General features: G+C 42.2%; 1 protein-coding gene across 1 annotated transcript in view; it reads left to right on the top strand.

Annotated features, from left to right (window-relative positions):
- Positions 1–18,859, top strand: part of YEATS2 (YEATS domain containing 2) — a 40,387-nt gene extending 21,528 nt beyond the window's left edge. The window contains exons 21-32 of the mRNA XM_081911533.1: positions 9–182; positions 1,239–1,437; positions 3,132–3,263; positions 3,884–3,982; positions 5,720–5,831; positions 5,960–6,033; positions 8,047–8,126; positions 9,908–10,106; positions 13,374–13,600; positions 14,186–14,260; positions 14,543–14,616; positions 15,754–18,859. Coding sequence (XP_081767659.1) covers positions 9–182; positions 1,239–1,437; positions 3,132–3,263; positions 3,884–3,982; positions 5,720–5,831; positions 5,960–6,033; positions 8,047–8,126; positions 9,908–10,106; positions 13,374–13,600; positions 14,186–14,260; positions 14,543–14,616; positions 15,754–15,862 — 1,554 coding nt within the window. The 3' untranslated portion in view covers positions 15,863–18,859. The remainder of the gene's footprint in view (positions 1–8; positions 183–1,238; positions 1,438–3,131; positions 3,264–3,883; positions 3,983–5,719; positions 5,832–5,959; positions 6,034–8,046; positions 8,127–9,907; positions 10,107–13,373; positions 13,601–14,185; positions 14,261–14,542; positions 14,617–15,753) is intronic.
- The last annotated feature ends 219 nt before the right edge of the window (positions 18,860–19,078 follow it).

Below are 19,078 nucleotides of genomic sequence, written 5' to 3' on the forward strand. Positions count from 1 at the left end.
TTTCAAAGGCAGCTTCCAGTGGACAGGCATCACTGATGAAAATATCCGATAATACACTGAAAACCTTGCCAGCATCGTCGCAGCTCTCAAAACCTGGCACCACTGTGCTAAGAGTATCTGGTGGAGTGATCACTGCAGCGACAACGTCGTCCGTGACTCTGCCAACAAATGGAGTTGCACAGGTGAGGTCAAGTGGTATGCCAGGTTTCTAGTGCAAATGCAACCGCTCAGGAAAGTAGCCTATGAAATTAGAATCTTCTACTTCATCAGTTTTGATTCCCTTGAAGTAAAAGGTAATTTAAATTTTCAGAAACTGTCCTGCTTGCTACTAGCTTTACTTAAAAAGGAAAAAAAAATTGTTGTTTAGTCGTGACCGACTCTTTGTGACCCCATGGACCAGAGCACACCAGGCCCTCCTGTCTTCCACTGCCTCCCGCAGTTTGGTCAGACTCATGTTTGTAGCTTCGAGAACACTGTCCAACCATCTCGTCCTCTGTCGTCCCCTTCTCCTTGTGCCCTCCATCTTTCCCAACATCAGGGTCTTTTCAAGGGAGTCTTCTCTTCTCATGAGGTGGCCAAAGTATTGGAGCCTCAGCTTCAGTATCTGTCCTTCCAGTGAGCACTCAGGGCTGATTTCCTTAAGAATGGATAGTTTTGATCTTCTTGCAGTTCATGGGACTCTTAAGAGTCTCCTCCAGCACCAGAAATTACTTGGTGCAATTTGATATTTGATATTGAGATGAATTACTTGGTGCAATTTGATATTTTGGCTTGGCTTATTCACCCAAACTATTGAGATGAATTTTAGTTCAATATTTGTGGTTGCCACTGGCCCCTGACTCCTCTAGTTCTCTGGCATTTGCAAAGAAATTTGCAGAATTTGTATTCCTTTTGTTACATGTACACCTCTCCTGCCTCCCACAGTGGAGCTCCAGGCAGCGTACAGATCCCAGGCTGGATTAGCTGGCAGAGGAGGGCTTAAGCAGCTCTCCTGTTCACTCTGTGATTCTCTCCTACAGATTGTTATTACTATTCATTAAATTTGTATACTGCCCTTCATCTGAAGACCTCGGGGCACTTCACAGAGGCCCCCACGTAATCTTGGTTACGTGCATGTCTAAAAGCACAAGTTTGTGAAGGTAATGTGTACTTCCACGTTGAGTTCGTAAGGGATGAATGAATTGGTAATTCGTGCTGGCTGGTGTTCTTCAACCCAATATTCAATCATTTTAACACAGCAAGCGGACAGTGCAAGTTCTAGCTCATCTCCAGCTGCAGGCCCCGTAGTGAAGGCGTCTGGACAGCAGCCACAAGTTTCTGCCAGCCAGGGGCAAGCAGCATCGGCTGTGCCTAATAAAACAAATGCATCTGCGGTTGTAAGCATTGCTTCTTGGGTGGCTGCCCCAGCCCCAACATCTGGGAAAACTGCAGTATCAGGTAAGGAAAATTCCCTTTCCTTTGCTCCTGCTACCTTTTAAATCTAGACCTATAATGCATTGATATTTTGGGTGCTGAAATGGCAGAATTGGGAGCACCTAACTAGGCCACTGTTGGGATGCGGGGGGCGCTGTGGGTTAAACCACAGAGCCTAGGACTTGCCGATCAGAAGGTTGGCGGTTCAAATCCCCGCAACAGGGTGAGCTCCCGTTGCTCGGTCCCTGCTCCTGCCAACCTAGCAGTTCAAAAGCACGTCAAAGTGCAAGTAGATAAATATGTACCACTCCGGTGGGAAGGTAAACGGCGTTTCCGTGCGCTGCTCTGGTTCGCCAGAAGTGGCTTAGTCATGCTGGCCACATGACCCAGAAGCTGTACGCCGGCTCCCTCGGCCAGTAAAGCGAGATGAGCACCGCAACTCCAGAATCGCTCACGACTGGACCTAATGGTCAGGGGTCCCTTTACCTTTTAACTAGGCCACTGTATTTGTGGCCTGACCTCTTTCAAAAGAAAATCAAAAGTGCTGGTGTTTGGTCTGCCTCTAGGCCATTTAGGAGTTTAAAGGTATCTTGAGGTCAGCCTTCACACGTATGCATGAGCTTTGAGTAGCATCTGCTCTTTGAACCAGTATTAATAAAGTGCCAATTAGCGAGTTCCGAGGATGCAGCCTTTTTAGTGGTGGCAACACTATTGCCTAATCTTCTCCCTGGAAAGTCCACCAACTTTCCCCTCTTCTGTGAAAACAAAACAAAACAAAATTTCTGTCAGACAGTTTTAAAATCTGCTGTTGCTGTGCTTTTCTGCTTGTTTCCTTTGGTTTATTTAATCTGTGTTTTTATTGTTTTTATTTATGGGGGAGGGGGTTTGTAAGCCACTTTGTGGGGAATTTTTTTTAGATAAGGGATATAAGCAGTTATAGTAAATACTTCGAGGTGGCAACAAGTGGTTTATTTTTTTTTATGTAAGTAACTATTTGGAAAAGTTAAGGTGCAGCTAAACTCTGCATCTGTGACTGGTAAAAGGGTGCGGAGTTCTTAAACTCTTGCACTGCTTCCAGAAGATGCGCAGATAGGCAAAACCCTATGTTTTCAAGGGAAAGGAATTCCACAGCTGAGGGTCTGTTGCTGAGAACCCCTCTCTGTGTGCCCTTGCAATCCTAGAGAGGTACATGGATGTTTGACTGAGAGGGCCTTCACAACACACAACTAGACTTAATGTGGACAATATGTGATCAAGAGCTCCTGATGGTTATTTCAGTTGCCAATCTGATTTGGCTCCCCTGTGGCTGCTGCTACTATTCTTCTTCTTCTCTCTTTTGATATCTTTAATTTATAAATCTTCAATCACAAGAATGAAGTGTGTTTTCTTCAACATAATTTACCTGTTCAACTCCATTTCTAAATAACAGAACTTTATTCCGGATAGGCGGTATTTATCAGTGGTACATCGCTCCATCTCTGCTTTAGAAACACTATCTTTGCAGAAACAACTATATTAAAAAAAAAATGTAATTATGACTTTTCAATTGTAGCTGTTTAATTGTCAGATTCCCTTAGTGGTGGTTTGATGCTTGATTCTGTTTTTATCAGCATCCCTCCCCTTTTTGTTGTTGCTGTTGACAGGGGAGCTGATTTCATAGTCTCTTATCTTGTGCAGAAAGGAGCAAGAACTCTCTTTAAGCATGACTTCTCTTCTAGGATTGTTAAAGATCCACTCCAGTCAAAATAGTCCCCAGCAAGCTATTTTGACGGTTCCCAGCCAACTCAAGCAACTTGGTGTGAGTGCTGCCTCTGGAGGAGTCCAAACAATATTGATGCCCGTGAACAAAGGTAAAATACAGTTTGGCAAGACTACAAGTGTGTACAGATGCTTTTGATGAGAGTATTTGGACAGTTTAGGTAACCATATATTAGCTTAAAAAACTAAGATATGGATTGTGCAAAAAACTAACTGACCAATTATGAAGTCTATTTACTATAGTTTCCCATTACATCTTAACCAGGAAACTATAGTTATGAGCTTTGCAACAATCCAGGTTATTAAGCCAACTTCAAACTAGAATAGCCTGATAACCATATTTTCCTGGTTTAGATGAAATGGGAAACTATGGTCAGGTGGATACTTCCTGGTTTGTTTGCCAGCTTGTACAAAGCGGATCTGTGCACAGACTCAAAAGGCTTGTTCATATCTTAACATATTAAGCCAAGGCATGATCATCCAAGTGCAGTTGTTATTATGTGATACATAACACACACTACTGACACTAACACTAGACTTAAGCTACTATAGACAAATTTCAGTTTCTATAGCAAAATACTATAAACAATTGATCTGGCATCTCCACTAAGGATTAGTAAAATAATTGATCAATACAATTGTCTAGCAGTTTATTTGTTTGATGAAAATACCTACATATCAATGTGAAACCAGTATTTTTCTTTTCTCTCAGTGATACAATCACTTTCATCCAGCAAAGTATCTGCTGTTACACCCGTAACCTCAACAAATGCAGTTGTTCCAAGCCCTTCTGCAGTGTCTGTTGCAAAAGGTAAAATTATTTGTTACTGTGATCAGACCTTGCCCTTGCTCACCTGTGGAAAATCACTGACATCATTATTGGTGGTTGTAATCTAATTTATTTTATGTTTGATTTTTCTTCTGTGTACATTTTTACCAGGATCTGACTTGGATACAAAGACTTGCCAGCCTGATACTTTTATGGCAAATGTACATGCAGAAATGTGGCTCTGAGCTTAGTAAAACTGAGTGGTAACGGGGGGGGGGGGTGTGAAGTGGGCACATTGGTTTTCTTCTTTTTTTGTCCCAGCAGATCTCCCATTTTGTAACACTCCTCATTGAAACCAGTGGGGAAGAGAATTAACTACACTAGCTCCAGGCATAGTTGATAAGCCTGATCCCAGGAATGGCAGGTCAGGTCTCTGGACCCAGCCCCATCCCTCCAGTGCCCTGGTTTGAGCCCAACTACACTGTGGCCTAAACAACGGAGCCTAGGACTTGCCGATCAGAAGGTCGGTGGTTCGAATCCCCGCAACGGGGTGAGCTCCCGTTGCTCGGTCCCTGCTCCTGCCAACCGAGCAGTTCGAAAGCACGTCAAAGTGCAAATAGATAAATAGGTACCACTCCAGCGGGAAGGTAAACGGCATTTTCGTGCGCTGCTCTGGTTCGCCAGAAGCGACTTAGTCATGCTGGCCGCATAACCCGGAAGCTATACGCCGGCTCCCTCGGCCAATAAAGCGAGATGAGCGCCGCAACCCCAGAGCCGGTCACGACTGGACCTAATGGTCAGGGGTCGCTTTACCTTTACCTTTGGCACTAATACTAACAACATGCCTCCAGAGAATTCTGTGGCAGGCAAGCCTCGCTCCCCTACCAGCAAAGCTCTTTCCCACCATTGTAGAGGTACCTCCGCCCCATCAAGACAGCAGGACTGAGAGCATGGATCACTCTGTTAGCTGAATAAATAAATCTGCAGTAGAGTAGAACAATGCTACAAGATACTCAGAAGGCGCTGATATGTCCGTGGTCAAATTCCTTTATGCACAAGAACAAAAAATGCATGCAATGGCACATACTGCTGAGACATAACAATATGGGTGCATTTTTCTCTGTAAGCAGTATCTTAAAAAAGTGGTTAATTAAAAAATGCTTTTCAGCAGCTCGAGAAGTACAGCACTTGGGAGTCTTAGGGATAGTGCTAATGAGCTTTTAATATATTCCTCCCATAAGAAACTGCTGGTCTCAGCTGAAATATTTTCCAAAATAACAGAACAGAAATATTCTTGTGTGGAAAATGAAACTTCATGTCATTATCTTCCAAAAGAATTTTTCCCCAATATTCTAGATTGTGCTGTTGACTTCAGTTCCACCACCAACACTGCTACCATCTCCTTTTCCTCATTATTCTTTTTTTCCTGTGAATTGGATGGAGACTTTTCAGGAGAGCATGGATATTTTAAAACTGTTTGGATGAATTGCAGGATTTTACACATATTTTAGAGGACAAGCAGGGACCTGGTTGCTCCAGCAACAAATTCCCTGGAGTAACCAGCCAGCACCATCTCAAGGTCTTTTTCTTGTCCTATAAATATATAAAAATTGCAGTTATTCAGTTATAAATAACAGCTTTGACTCCTTTATTAGCTAATTGGCAGGTTCAAGGCTAGGCAATCATATATTTTTCTACAGATGTCGACAGATGATTTTCTACAGATGTTAAATTTTTTAACAGGTGTATTTATTTTAATTATTCTTTTATCTTCTGAAGTTAAGCTGGAGCCTGATTCAGCAGGACAGAGCTGCAGTTCGCTTGTCTCCCAAGATGGTCAGGTGACAGTGAAAGCAGAGGAAAGTTCTGAACTTGGAAACTATGTCATTGGGTAATTACTCGTGCCAAGTTAAAACTTCATGAGTTGCCATAGGGATATTGCTCACTGGGGGCCATATTTTTTGGGGGGGAGGTACCTAAAAACGATAATATAAAATGTGCTCTCTTGATTTTTTACAGGACAGAGTATTTGGACAACCTCCAGCAACTTTTGACAGCAATAGTAAAGAAAGTGCCATTGATTGCTGAGAGAAGTAAGAACCTGCAGAAAAACACAAACACACACATACAATTTTATTTACGTGCCACCTTTGCATATTCAAACCATGCTCAAGGCAGCTTACAACAAGGAAAAATTACCTAATTACAAACGAAACAAAAGTAGTCATAATCAGTAGATAAAACATTTAAAAGTACACAACCAAATTGAACAATTTATTTGCCAGTGAACTATGACCTCTGTGGCCATTTAACTTTGAGATTTCATCATGGAAAAGAGCAAAAGAACTCAAGAAGCCACACAAGATGTTCTTTGCAAAATACATAGAAATCAGAATAATCTCAGTACTCTGTATAGTTCCAGTCTCACTACCCAGCCACATAGGTGGGATATAAGTGATAAATTATTATCTTAACCTTAACTTAACCTTCTCTGCACAAGTTGTAAGTGTTGCAGGCTGCAATCCATTATTCATGTTTTTAAAATATTTCTTAACAACTCCTTATTGGAAGATACCAGTGGTAGTGTGCTGAACTGTGAATAGAATTCACACAACATAAAAGTTCAGCTTAAAATCAAGGTTGGGGTGCCACCACAAAAAAGGCCTTCTCCTTTGTGGTAGGATAACATGCCTCTGTTAAGTAAGTAATGCCTCTCCAGATTATTAGAGATCTTCCTCAGATGCCCCTCTTGCATGCTGCCACCTTCGGGTGCTTGGGGTCTCAAGCCATTTAGGGCATTAAAACTATGCACCGACACCTTAAATTGGGCTTGGAAGCAAATAGGCAGCCAGAGTAGATCTTTAAGAATAGATTTCTGAACAGCTCTGGCTGTACTTGAGCAGCTGTGTAACACATTGCAGTAATCCTGCCAGGAGGTTATCAAAGCACGGTTCACCATGACTAGGCTATCTCTGTCAGGGAATGGTTGCAAGATGACAATGGCATCAGTAATACTCAGAAGGAACTATGAAGTTTCCAAAGCATTTCACATCCCTTGTCTCAGTAATCCTTAGCCTTACTGACAGACTGGAGATATGTATCTTACCACTGCTGGTAGCTGTTTGCAGCCATTTGTCAATTCAATCCATCTGTTGCTAATTAAAGTATGCATTGATTGCCTACCTGCAAGCTGCCCATACTGTTAGCACTATTAATGTTTCCCTGGTAACTAACCTTACATGCCTTGAGGGAAGCTTGAAAACAGCAGGAGCAAATGTGCAAAACTAGGTGGCGTAAAGAAAATGTAATGACAGGAGATGCCATAAATATGTGTAATGCTTCTTTTTAAAAAATGCTGTGTAATTGTGTGGGCCTCCTATTTGGGAAACAATGCTCTCCACCTCTGCTTTGTATTATTTACCCACCTCCACCCCCCAAAAAAGCCTGTTTCCTGCTCTTATATTTTCTTTTCTGACATTTATGGGTTCTTTTTACCAGCAGAGTTTCTATACCTTTCCGCATTGTTGTTGTTTTTTAACACAATTGGCCTTAAGTGATTTTCTTAGCCTAGTTTAACGGACAAAGGTAATTCCTTACTATGGATGCCGCTGACCAGTTTTCATTTTTGAGAAATCAGAACTCTTGTTTCCATTTTCCTCTTTTGTTTCACTTTGTCCTTTGGGTCACTATAAGATAATATGAACTTAGAAAGTGTTTGTGTTCTATATGCCTTGTAACTAAGGGAGTTTGAGCCTTTTTCTCTGAGGAAAAACAACAGGAGAATCAGTATTCATTGAGTGGGTTGTCTATTAAGAGCGGGAACCCTGAAAGGGATTTGCTGCTATTAGAATGTCCTGCTGTGGTAGCCATTTCGCTTACTCTCTGAATCGTTCATTTTGGCAGAACACAGGAGTAAGTGTTTAGATGAGATTGCCACTTATTTTTTAATTCTGAGGCTCAGGAAATGTACGCAACACACTTGTACTTTCTCCCTCATGCAAAATGATGTGCATAACAAAATGTTCAGGAATAGCCAGTCACACAATAAATTTAGTTTCATAGCTGTTAAAATTTATATTTCTCGGTGCTTTCCCCCTGCTTTTTAGCTGAAGATGCAAACTCTTATTGTGCCAGTTCTGTGGAACAATATTATAGCTGGAATATTGGAAAACGGAGAGCTGCAGAGGTAAATCTTCTTAATGTGCTCTATAAAAATGAGCTTAAACCCTCAGAGAAATGTCTGGCTGGAAATCTGTGCCTTTGTGGAGCTGTTTTTTATTTTTTAAATCTCTTCCAGAAGCTGAGGTTATATTTAATATATATGTGTATACCCATTTTCTTTTTTCTAATATAGTGATATTGGCTTAATATAATATTAATAAATTTGAGGCTTCTAGATATTTTTAGCACTAAGTGTGAACCATTGTGTAAATTCCTATGACTAATTTGCGTTAACTGTTTTTTATTCTGAATTTTAAGTTGTTGTAACCTGCCTGCTGAAGGGTGGATGATGGCGATGGTAATATAAGAAATGGAAACGTGGTTCTTTGAGACTTCTACCATATCCTCATTCTTTGATATCCAAGTTTTGTCTGAATAACCTAGATCATATGGAGTTAGTCAGGAGGCAGCATGGTTTAGTGGTTAAGAGTTTTGGACCAAGAATTGGGAAGACAAGGTTCAGTTTCTTCACGCAGCCATGAAGCTTGCTGGGTTACCCCGGCCAGTCATACAGTTGCAGTCTAACCTACTTTGCAGGAATGCTTTGCTAATAAAAGGTGAAGAAACTGTATGTTGCCTTGAACTGATTAGAAGAGGGTGTGTAATAGAAATCGGACCCCCCTTCTATGTATCCAAGCAAAGGCTTGCGAAACACTTCAGTGGAAAAAAATCATGAGAGCTGTAATGAAATGAAAGGCAGGTTTACATTAGTAAAAACAATGAAATTAAGGACACCTTCACTTTAATTTCCCATTGGAGATTTATTACCATTGTTAAACATACTATGACTAACTTCTTGGCCAGTCTTTGGACAGAGGATTTGCTATTCATTTCTTTTTGTATTGTTTTTTTCCTTATTTGTTCTTCTGTTTCTCTTTCCTGTTTCACAAAATGGCCCCTCTGTTGTGCACAGAATACAGGAAAGTAGGGAGGGCGCCCAAACAAGGCACACATTGTCCCCCTAGATGTAGCAGGCTGCAACAATAGACCCATGTGCCTCTCTACAAGTAACAAAATAGTTAGCAAGCTTTGTCAGACTCTGTTTCAGGCTGCAAACAGGGAGGGAGGCTGGGAGCATGATTCATGAAATTGTACAGGAAGGGACTGTGCTGTGTGTGGGGCAAGGGGCTGGTGGTGCAAGTTTGTAATGCCCCCCCCCCAAAAAAACCCCGATGCTTGGGCCCTGCACAATTGAAGTATCCCTTGTTCTTTGAATGATCTAGAACAGGCATAGGCAAACTCCAGCCCTCCAGATGTTTGGGACTACAATTCCCATCATCCCTGACCACTAGTCCTGTTAGCTAGGGATGATGGGAATTGTAGTCCCAAATATCTGGAGGGCCGGAGTTCGCCTATGCCTGATCTAGAAATACACTAAGAAATCACCATCAACCTTAGTTTACAGATTGAAAATCTAAGGCCATACACTGATCAAGGAACTGAACCCATAACTGTTTCTTAAGCCCTCTGGGGGATAATATATAAAAGCAGCTATTTTCATAATGTCCTATTTTTCATCATGGATCTGATGAAATGCATTCCTGTTTCAAAAGCTTTTTGCTACAATAACTATATCTGTAGTGCTCTTGGTTGTTGTTTTTTCTGCAATGAACTACAATGGTGTTTGGTTTTTTTACTAATTTACTATAATTGGTCCTATTCTAAAGTTGTAAAAGATGGATAAAAACAGGAGGGTTTTGTTCTAAATCTTAGCTCTTGTCCTTTCTGAATTTCCCCCTGTTATAGTGGCAACGAGCACTGACAGTACGGAAAATCCTCCAAGAAATCATAGAGAAACACCCAAAATTTCACAGCATTGCCCCCTTGAAAACAAAGCAGGTTGTAAATTGGTGCCGCTCCCGTGGCTACACACCACCTGACCCGGAAACTCTGAGGAATGAAGATTCCATAGAAGATGTGCTGACACAAATAGACAACGAGCCAGGTAAGGAGTCTTATTTTAGAATCTCAAAACATCTGTACCTTGGTGATGATTTAACAACGCACCACCTCCAGAGTTCCATTTATAAGCCCCTGGCGCCAGTTTAGTTCTGTTCTGTCCATTTCAGTTTTTGCTTTTGGGATCCCAAAGAACCCACTAAATTTAAGAAAATTTGCTCTGATTCGATGCTCCTTTGCTCTTTGTTGGGTTTGGTGAGAGTCAAAAGAAACTACAAGGTTTTTCAGGCCACCACCACCATCAGAGGCACAGGAGTCCCAGTGGGTGAAAACGTGGCAGTCCGGAAACTTAAATTGTACCTGATTTCGACAAAGCAAATCTAGAATCCGTGTTGCATGGCATGGTATATTTATGGTGCACTATTTAACTGTGCCGGAATGCCTTTCTGTTATAAGGCGTGGGGAATCTTTTCTATCCCAAGGGCCACATTTCCTCCAAGTCAGTCTTCAAGGGGCCACCTTGTCAACAATGGCAATGGCAAAAACAGGCAGAACGATTGATGTGGTTCTTACCTCTGTGCAGTAATTCAAGATATGCAGTGGTATTCATCTACTTCTCTCCATCCTGCAGGCATTAGTGTAGTGCATGGACACATTCCAGCCAGGCAAAAGCATGCACAGAGGGTGTAGATCAGTGTAGATCAGGACTTAGGGAGAGTGGATGGCCTGGGACGAAATCCTGAGAGCTGGATAGAGAAGCTTGGAGCGCTACATTTGACCACCAGGCCTGAGGTTCCCTATCCCTACTGTATAGACAGAGCATGCTGCTAACTTGCTCATTTGGAAGCTGTTCCAAATTGAGATAGGTTAGGAGCTAGCAAACGTTGTTTTGCAAAATCCATAATTGATTTTGGAAACAGAATTGCTGCCCTCCTTTACTTGTCCAATCTGTCTCTCCTGAAAGTTTCAATTTCATTTGGCAGACATAATTCAGAAGCTTTCTATTCCTAAATGACTTCTACTGAAAGTTTATATTTTTTTACACTCTTGCCGGAATGGCGGGTGCTTGCTTGTTGGGAAAGAGTGGGTTGGGTTTTAAGTGGCAGCAAGAGTGGGGATTAAAGCAGGAATAGGCAGAAGGAATGATTCAGCATCTGTTTAATCATTCTGCAATGCAGAAGATGTATCCGGGTTTTTCTATCCAAAACTTGAAACTGCAGAAATAGAAGCAAAAAATCAGATTTTAGTGGAAAGCACTTGACGTAATATTAAAAAGGAGGACATGGAAAGGGAGGGGAGGGGAGGGTTTAGGTTTCTGCTGACCATCCCTGGCTTCCTGATATATGTGGATCTAGAACATGTTCTGTAGGGAACATCACAGCTAGAAAGACTGCAGTCAAGCCTGGAGTGGACTAACACAAAAGGAGGCAGCATGCCTCAGTGGCCCAGTTCTTGCTATATGCACGACTCACTCTGATGTGGATTCCTGGAGTGTGTTTCTGTTGGTCTATAGAACTTCACAATTGTACCCTTTTAACCATTTTAAAGAGCTTGAAAAGGAAGTGCTTTCTCTTGATGAGAGTGGGTCAGTTTCTCTCTGTTGTCTACACTGGTTTCTCCTTGTGCTCTACCAGGGAGGTGGTGAGAGAATGAGAGCAGGACATTCTTTATGCTTGCCCACTCTGTGCATCTGCCATGTGTTTGTTTTATGGGTAACTTTTCCTAGAGAAAAGCTCTAGACTTGCACATCTGACCCCATAGGCATCCATATTTTTTTGGAGAAGAGGTAAAATAAGAGAGGTGGTCTTGCTTTCCTTCTGCCTGTAACATGTGATCAAATTTGTAACGTTAGTGCCCGGTTCTAAATTAATGTGTTGCAAATGGAAGCATTTTCTTTTTCCCTTTGTTGCTACCCTTGGATCCAGATGCTGGGGGGGGGGCACCTCCTTTTCACTTTGAAAATATTTCTTTCATGTTTGGAACATTGGTTCTACAAATCATTTGCCTTAGGGCTAAAAACAGGTGTGATTCTGCAACCTCTTAATTTGGGCCTGGAAAGCAATGGGCAGCCAATGCACAGTTCTGTCTTTGGCCCTTTAATGTCCTATGCCAGCGGTTCTCAACCTGTGGGTCCCCAGATGTTGTTGGACTACAACTCCCATCATCCCTGAGCTCTGGCCTTGCTAGCTAGGGGTGATGGGAGTTGTAGTCCAACATCTGGGGACCCACAGGTTGAGAAAGGCTGTCCTATGCCAGGATGCCTGAAGGACTGCCTGCACGTGTATTAGCCTGCTAAGGTTTACAGCAGGGATAGGCAACCTAAGGTCTGGGGGCCAGATCCAATCACCTTCACAATCCGGCCTGCAGACGGTTTGGGAATCAGTGTGTTTTTACATGAGTAGAATGTGTCCTTTTATTTAAAATACATCTCTGGGTTATTTGTGGGGCATAGGAATTCATTCATTTTTTATAATTATTTTCAAAATATAGTCCAGCCCACCACATGGTCTGAGGGACAGTGGACTGGCCCACGGCTGAAAAAGGTTGCTGACTCCTGATTTACAGTCAGCTACTAAAAGGCCACAGGTTCCCCATCCCTAGACAAAGACCTGTGCTATGAATGGAGCCAAGTACCCCACTCCTGCAGAGCAGTTTTACACTTGTTAATAAAAGGCTCTTGAAATGTTGATGCCCACTGCGTATAAGTTGCTTTTTAAAGCTTCCTCCTTCATCACAGTAATATCTATAAACAAAAATTCTAATGTTTACTGAACTGTGTGTCCTCGCTCCAGTTCCAGAGTGCTCTGACTTGCATTTTTTTTACAAGGAAGGCAGTGAAACAGGCATTTTTATCCATAGCTAGGCTCCCTCACTTTAGGATGAATCCAGACTTAAATTAGTTCTGTCAATCAGTGGAACAAGTTAATCAAAAATCCCATTTATTTCAATAAGACTAAAGCTTGACTTAGTGTGGATGCAAACCCATAATGTTTATCTGGCTATCCAGCTGCTGTGGAACTGGAGTCACTGTAGCAGAATGAGGCAGGGCGCTTTGAGAAATGTCAGTCCATCCACATCATCAGTGTCTCTATTTTTATGGGCTCCTTTTCAGGCATAACGATGATGGCAACTTGAGATGGCAGGATGTTGTCACTGGAAACCATGTTCTGGTGTTGAGAGGTAGCAATTAGGGCTTTTTCCTCCTTGCGGTTCAGCATGAACTCCGAATGCCTTTTAGGTGCACCCATCTGTCACTAGATACAGATCTGTTTGCAAATCCTCTTTCTGTCTTCCCGATTGCTTCTTGGGAAAGAATGCTCATCTTCTTACACCACTGGGGAAGAACTGTGTCGAAAGCTGGAAGAGCTGGAGCGGTTCCTCAAGCAAGAGCCAGACAATGACGAGGAAATAGACATTATCAACGTTGCTGAGCCTCTGAAAATAAACATTAAAAAGGAACCAGAGGAGAAGCAAGAGGAAGCAAAGTTCTACTTGGCACCCCAACCTACATCAGAGTTTGTGCGTGAGACAGTGGAGCAGGTACAGAGAGGAATGCTCTTCATAGCTAGATGAAAAAAATATTCACTGCCTCAAGCTCTTGACAGTATAATACATTTGTCCTGTGATACTTGCAAGCTGTGTTGATGTTTTCTTTACAAGGTTGGTTGGAGCTTGCTGGTACTCCTAGACTGCCTGTAGTGTCTCTTTCAGGGTTTAACCCCCACCCTCAATTTGCCTACACAGTCTGGTATCCTCCCCATGCTTGTCTGTTTTGCTGGCTGGAGATGATAGGAGCTGTAGCCTGAGACATCAGCAAGAGGCACTAGGTTGAGGAAGTCTAACTTAAACTGATAACAAGAACCCCAGGACCTGATGTGGAGATGGTGACGTTTAGCCCATAGCAGAAAGATAACGGGGCTCAACACAGAGTGGGCAGGCCCAACTGGGGGATCCAGTTTTCCTGTGATGTGCCTTCCACACATCTCCCCCTCCCCACTGTGCCAGCAAGTAGTTCTGTCAGGTTGTCAGAATCCCATTTTAACAGAATGTTTTGGTCCTATTTGTCTGCTCCTTTGTTTAGTAGTCAAGAGCGGTAACCTTTTATTCACCCTCTCATTTTTATAGATAGGAATTTCCTTTCAGCCTGTAGAGCTGCACAAGAACGTCTATGCGTCCGTAATAGAAGATATGGTTTTAAAGGTAAACTGTTAGAAAACTTTCTGTCATTCAACAGTGTGAAATCTAAGTCATAGCTTGTTGAGTGAAATGCAGAAAAAATGAGTTGTGGCTTATATGAGACTGCATGTCCAAAGTCCTGTTTTTATATATATTGATATAGGGTACGGTGTTGACAAGTTAAACGTATCGTTCTTTGTAATTTGTGCATGGGGATGTGTCAATTTTATAAGACATGGTTTGTGATGATTAAAAGCATTTCTTAACTGTTTATGTTCTCTGCCCTTGAAACCCTCTTTATAACAGGCCACAGAGCAACTGGCAAGTGATATACTAAGAGAAGCTTTGGCAGTTGGTTACCAAGCAGCACCTCACAGCAGGTATACTTGCTTAGGTTTTAATTATACTGTGTAACTTGTGTGGCATTTGTGCATTAGACAGAATCTATGTTCACTTTGAGGGACGCGGGTGGTGCTGTGGGTTAACCACAGAGTCTAGGACTTGCCGATCAGAAGGTCGGCGGTTTGAATCCCCGCCACCGGAGTGAGCTCCCTTCTCCTGCCAACCTAGCAGTTCAAAAGCACATCAAAGTGCAAGTAGATAAATAGGTACCACTCTGGTGGGAAGGTAAATGGAGTTTCCGTGCGCTGCTCTGGTTCGCCAGAAGCGGTTTAGTCATGCTGGCCACATGACCCGGAAGCTGTACGCTGGCTCCCTCGGCCATTAAAGCGAGATGAGCTCCGCAACCCCAGAGTCGGTTACGACTGGACCTAATGGACAGGGGTCCCTTTACCTTTAACTTTATGTTTATTTTGAGGACTATAACTTTAAAATGGTTCAGAACTACGAGGCACCAGAAGTCTCCAAATCACTCACAGACTGTGATAAGACATGGTTCCGTGTCTTCTGGTTGCTATTCTGTGTGTCCCCCCAAATCCAGTACAATCCTAGATTTCTCAAGTTATTTTCTCTTGCCAACAGTCACTTCTCTACCAGGGAAGAGAGAAAAACAGCTTCAAAATGGACCGGGCAATCCTGATTCTAGAGAGAGAAATGTGCACTGAGGAATATGCAAAAATGGCTTCTCTTTTCCATTGTCTTTAGGAGGAACTTCCTGAGTCATTTTCAAGCCATTTTTGCATCTTCCCTTGAGCTTGTGTGACTCTCTCAAGCACTCATCAGCCACAGCTCTGATTTGTTAAAAACCACTGAAAGGCGGGATTGTTCTCACAAAGCAATTGCTTCAAATGGAGCCTCACATTTTGCTTTGTAACTTTTGTTCTTAAAGAGCTACAGGATATTGCTATTTTTAAAATGAAAGTTCAGAGTCTGGGCAGGCCCTGATAATAGTAAGAAATTAAAATTTGCTCATGATCCAAATCAATACCAGCTTATAGCTGCATTTTTATTTGCACAGTTCATCCCTTGTGGCTTTTGTTGTTGTTTGCTTAACCAGGTGCTTAGATGGAGGCTTGAGGACTAACATTCCCTTGATATATTCTCCCTTCTCCCCCCAGGACTCCAAGAGAGATCACCGTGATGAATATTCACCAAGCTATCTGTAACATTCCCTTTCTGGACTTCCTCACAAACAAGCATATGGGAATATTGAGTGACGAACAGTGATCTGGACTGGAAAGCAACCCAAACAGCAGAATAAAGTTATTGGCACAATCCCATTGTGTTCAAATAAATATATATTTTAGTGTTTGGTTTAGGCTACCTTGAATACTACAAATTAGTGTTTCAAATTACAAAGAAAAAGAGAAAGCATAAATCTCTTTTTTTTTTAAAAAAAGACCTGTTCCAAATTCAGCTGCCTAATTTCATTAGCAGTTGCTCCTAGGTGAGCTACCTGCGAAAATTATGATAGCTCATTAGATCATGGCCTAGACTGCTGGACTCCTGCTTTATCAAGGAAATGATTCATTGCATAGGGCTCAGTTAGTGTAATTCAGAAATAAATGCAAGCTTCCTTAATTCTCTTTGAAATATAGCTTCCTCTGACATTGGTAGTTAATTGTAATAATGGTTACTCGAAACAAGCCAAATTCAACCTATAGTTCATGAAGCTGGCTTGTTTTCACTTGCCATCAGTTGGGCAATATGTTAAACTCTGGTTAGTCTAGGACAGAAGCAAAAGCTTCTGATATCCTTGCTGTTGCACCAGAGGAAGGGAAGCATACAAGCCCCACGAGAGGCTTGTTCTTGTAACACTAGACCAGGCTTCAACCTTGGCCCTCCAGATGTTTTTGGCCTACAACTCCCATGATCCCTAGCTAGCAGGACCAGTGGTCAGGGATGCTGGGAATTGTAGTCTCAAAACATCTGGAGGGCTGAGGTTGAGGAAGCCTGCGTTAGGCCATGACTGAGCATTACATACCAATACAACCAATGAGTGGCTTAGGTGTATAGAAAGGCAGCAAATTCTGTTAGGGTGTAAGATGACATAATGAAACATGGTAAGAATTCTAGGCTAGGTTGAAAGCTTGTCCAGGTTGACAAATAATCCAAAATTGGCTCTCGGAAGGAAGTTGTTGCCAACCCTCAAATCACATGCCTAATTTTTCATTTATGCTGCGAAAATAATATTCTGTCCACCCCACCCATAGACCACAATTGGATCCTTTACTTGACCAGTAAAAAAAAAAGTTAAGTTATAGCATACTGAGTTTTCCTCTATTTTTTTGCTGAGTCAGTTCAAATCTTGTTTTATTTTCTGATTTTAAAACCTTCAATTGTGAGGAGCTATTTGTTTGAATTCCAGATAATAGGAATTGTTTAGCCCACATTAAAGTATGTAATTGGAATATAATAGCTTCGCTAGGAGAATACTTTCTCCGAAATTTATTGGTTTTCATATGTGTGGCTCTTAGGCTATTAGGACACTAGGAAGTACGGTTTTTAAAAGTTTTTTAAAAAAAATATCAGTCCGTTTGGTGACCTAGATACTGTCCATGCGCAGCTGCCTTGCAATCTTTACTGAAAACATGCAGTGCCTTGCCGAACATTTCTCCAACATTTTACTGACCACACTGAACAACCAAATTATCAAAGGGGAGATAAATTTCAATGAAATTAACCTGGGTAGAGTGCAGAGTTTTTATTGTGCTCAGCATACTTTCAAGGTGGCTATAGGGTGTTTGTAGGGGACGTGGGTGGTGCTGTGGTCTAAACCACTGAGCCTCTTGGGCTTGCTGATCGGAAAGTCAGTGGTTCAAATCTGCACAGCAGGGTGAGCTGTTGCTCTGTCCCAGCTTCTGCCAACCTAGCAGTTCAAAAGCATAGCAGTGCAAATAGGTACCTCTGCGGCAAGAAGGTAAATGGTGTTTCCATGTGCTTTGGTTTCCGTCATGGTGTCCCATTGCGCCAGAGGCAGTTTAGTCATGCTGGCCACACGACCCAGAAAGTTGTCTGTGGACAAATGCCAGCTCCCTCGGCCTGAAGCGAGATGAGCGCCACAACCCCATAGTCACCTTTGACTGGACTTAACTGGACTTTACCATTTTCTTTTTAGGGTGTTTCAGCATTGTTTTCTTTCATTCTGTAAGTCATTCTGCAGCCTTCCTGGATGCCCACGCATTCTGAAAACCCCATAGCATGCCTCAGCTGTGCAGAAGACAGTGATGCTGAACACCAGGTGCCTAGTCTGCTAGTCAGTGTTTTTTTGGGGGGGTGTAAGCTGGGTTTCTCTACTTAAATCAATGCAACAAGGTTTTTGGGTGGTTAGAAAAAAGCTTTCATTAACAAAATAAAATCAGCATGTGCACCAATCTTAGAAGCTCGGTAGCACACATCCTGGCTTCTCACACTTCAATTGAAACTCGGGGGAAGATATCACAAAGCTATCCCACTGGACATTTTGAGATTTGGAATTGCAGGCAGTTGGGGAGGCTGTAGAGTGTTGCAAAAAAAGTTTTAACGGGAAGGGGAAAATACCAACATACACCCGATGCTCAGCTGCCTCAAACAATAAGGCATGCTAAAAATGAACCCACACAGTATAAAGAAATTCTAAGGCACCCTGAGAAAGTGGCAGAAAAACAGACAGCTGTTTGCCAGGTGGAAGGAATTTGGAGGGCATGTTTCATCATGAAAATCCTTAACCTCACTGTCAGGCTTGTTGACGTTTAACTAGTCCACTAACAGGTCAGCAGCAAAAAGTACTAACAGCTTATCACTAGATGACTTGTAGGTGAACAATCTGAAAATAAAACAAGAACACTGAAACCAATATTAATCAACCTAACAAAGAGAGGCTGTTGTCTTGAGATTGCAAAGAAGCTGTTTCTCGATGGAAAGGGGGAGGGGAATCTGTCCCATCAAAGTTTAGCATGCTTCAAGTGATTTTTATATGTATTTTGGGCAAAGTTTTCCTTCATTGGGAAATGAAAATGGTGCCCAGCAGTTACTCTGTAATGATGGTTGGTTGGTAATGATGAAGTAATAATGCTGCTTCCACACACCCAGATTGCTTTTGCTAAACCAAAGTGAACGCTTTCAAATGTGTTGAAGGCTACCATTGTCCAAAATGGTCCTTGGCTTAAATTCTTTGCTTTGCCTGTATTATAATGTATAATTGTGTAATATACATTTACAATAAATTTTCTTTATTAAACATCATGGGGCTGGGCTCTACTTCTTTCATGCTTTAAGCCTATGTTGCTTTCCTGTATATCTGCAATTCAGACGAGTCAGGAGGTGAGTGGCAGCTGCCATGTCAATGCCCATCAGTCCTACTAAATTGACTACTTCTTGTACTTTAGGAATGGGGAACTGTGGCCTCCATATGCAGAGACTCCCAGATTCCATCAGCCCCAGGCAACCCCTGCTAATGGTCAG

The sequence above is a fragment of the Podarcis melisellensis genome (assembly GCF_964234715.1).
Source record: "Podarcis melisellensis genome assembly, chromosome: 5".
NCBI lineage: Eukaryota > Metazoa > Chordata > Lepidosauria > Squamata > Lacertidae > Podarcis > Podarcis melisellensis.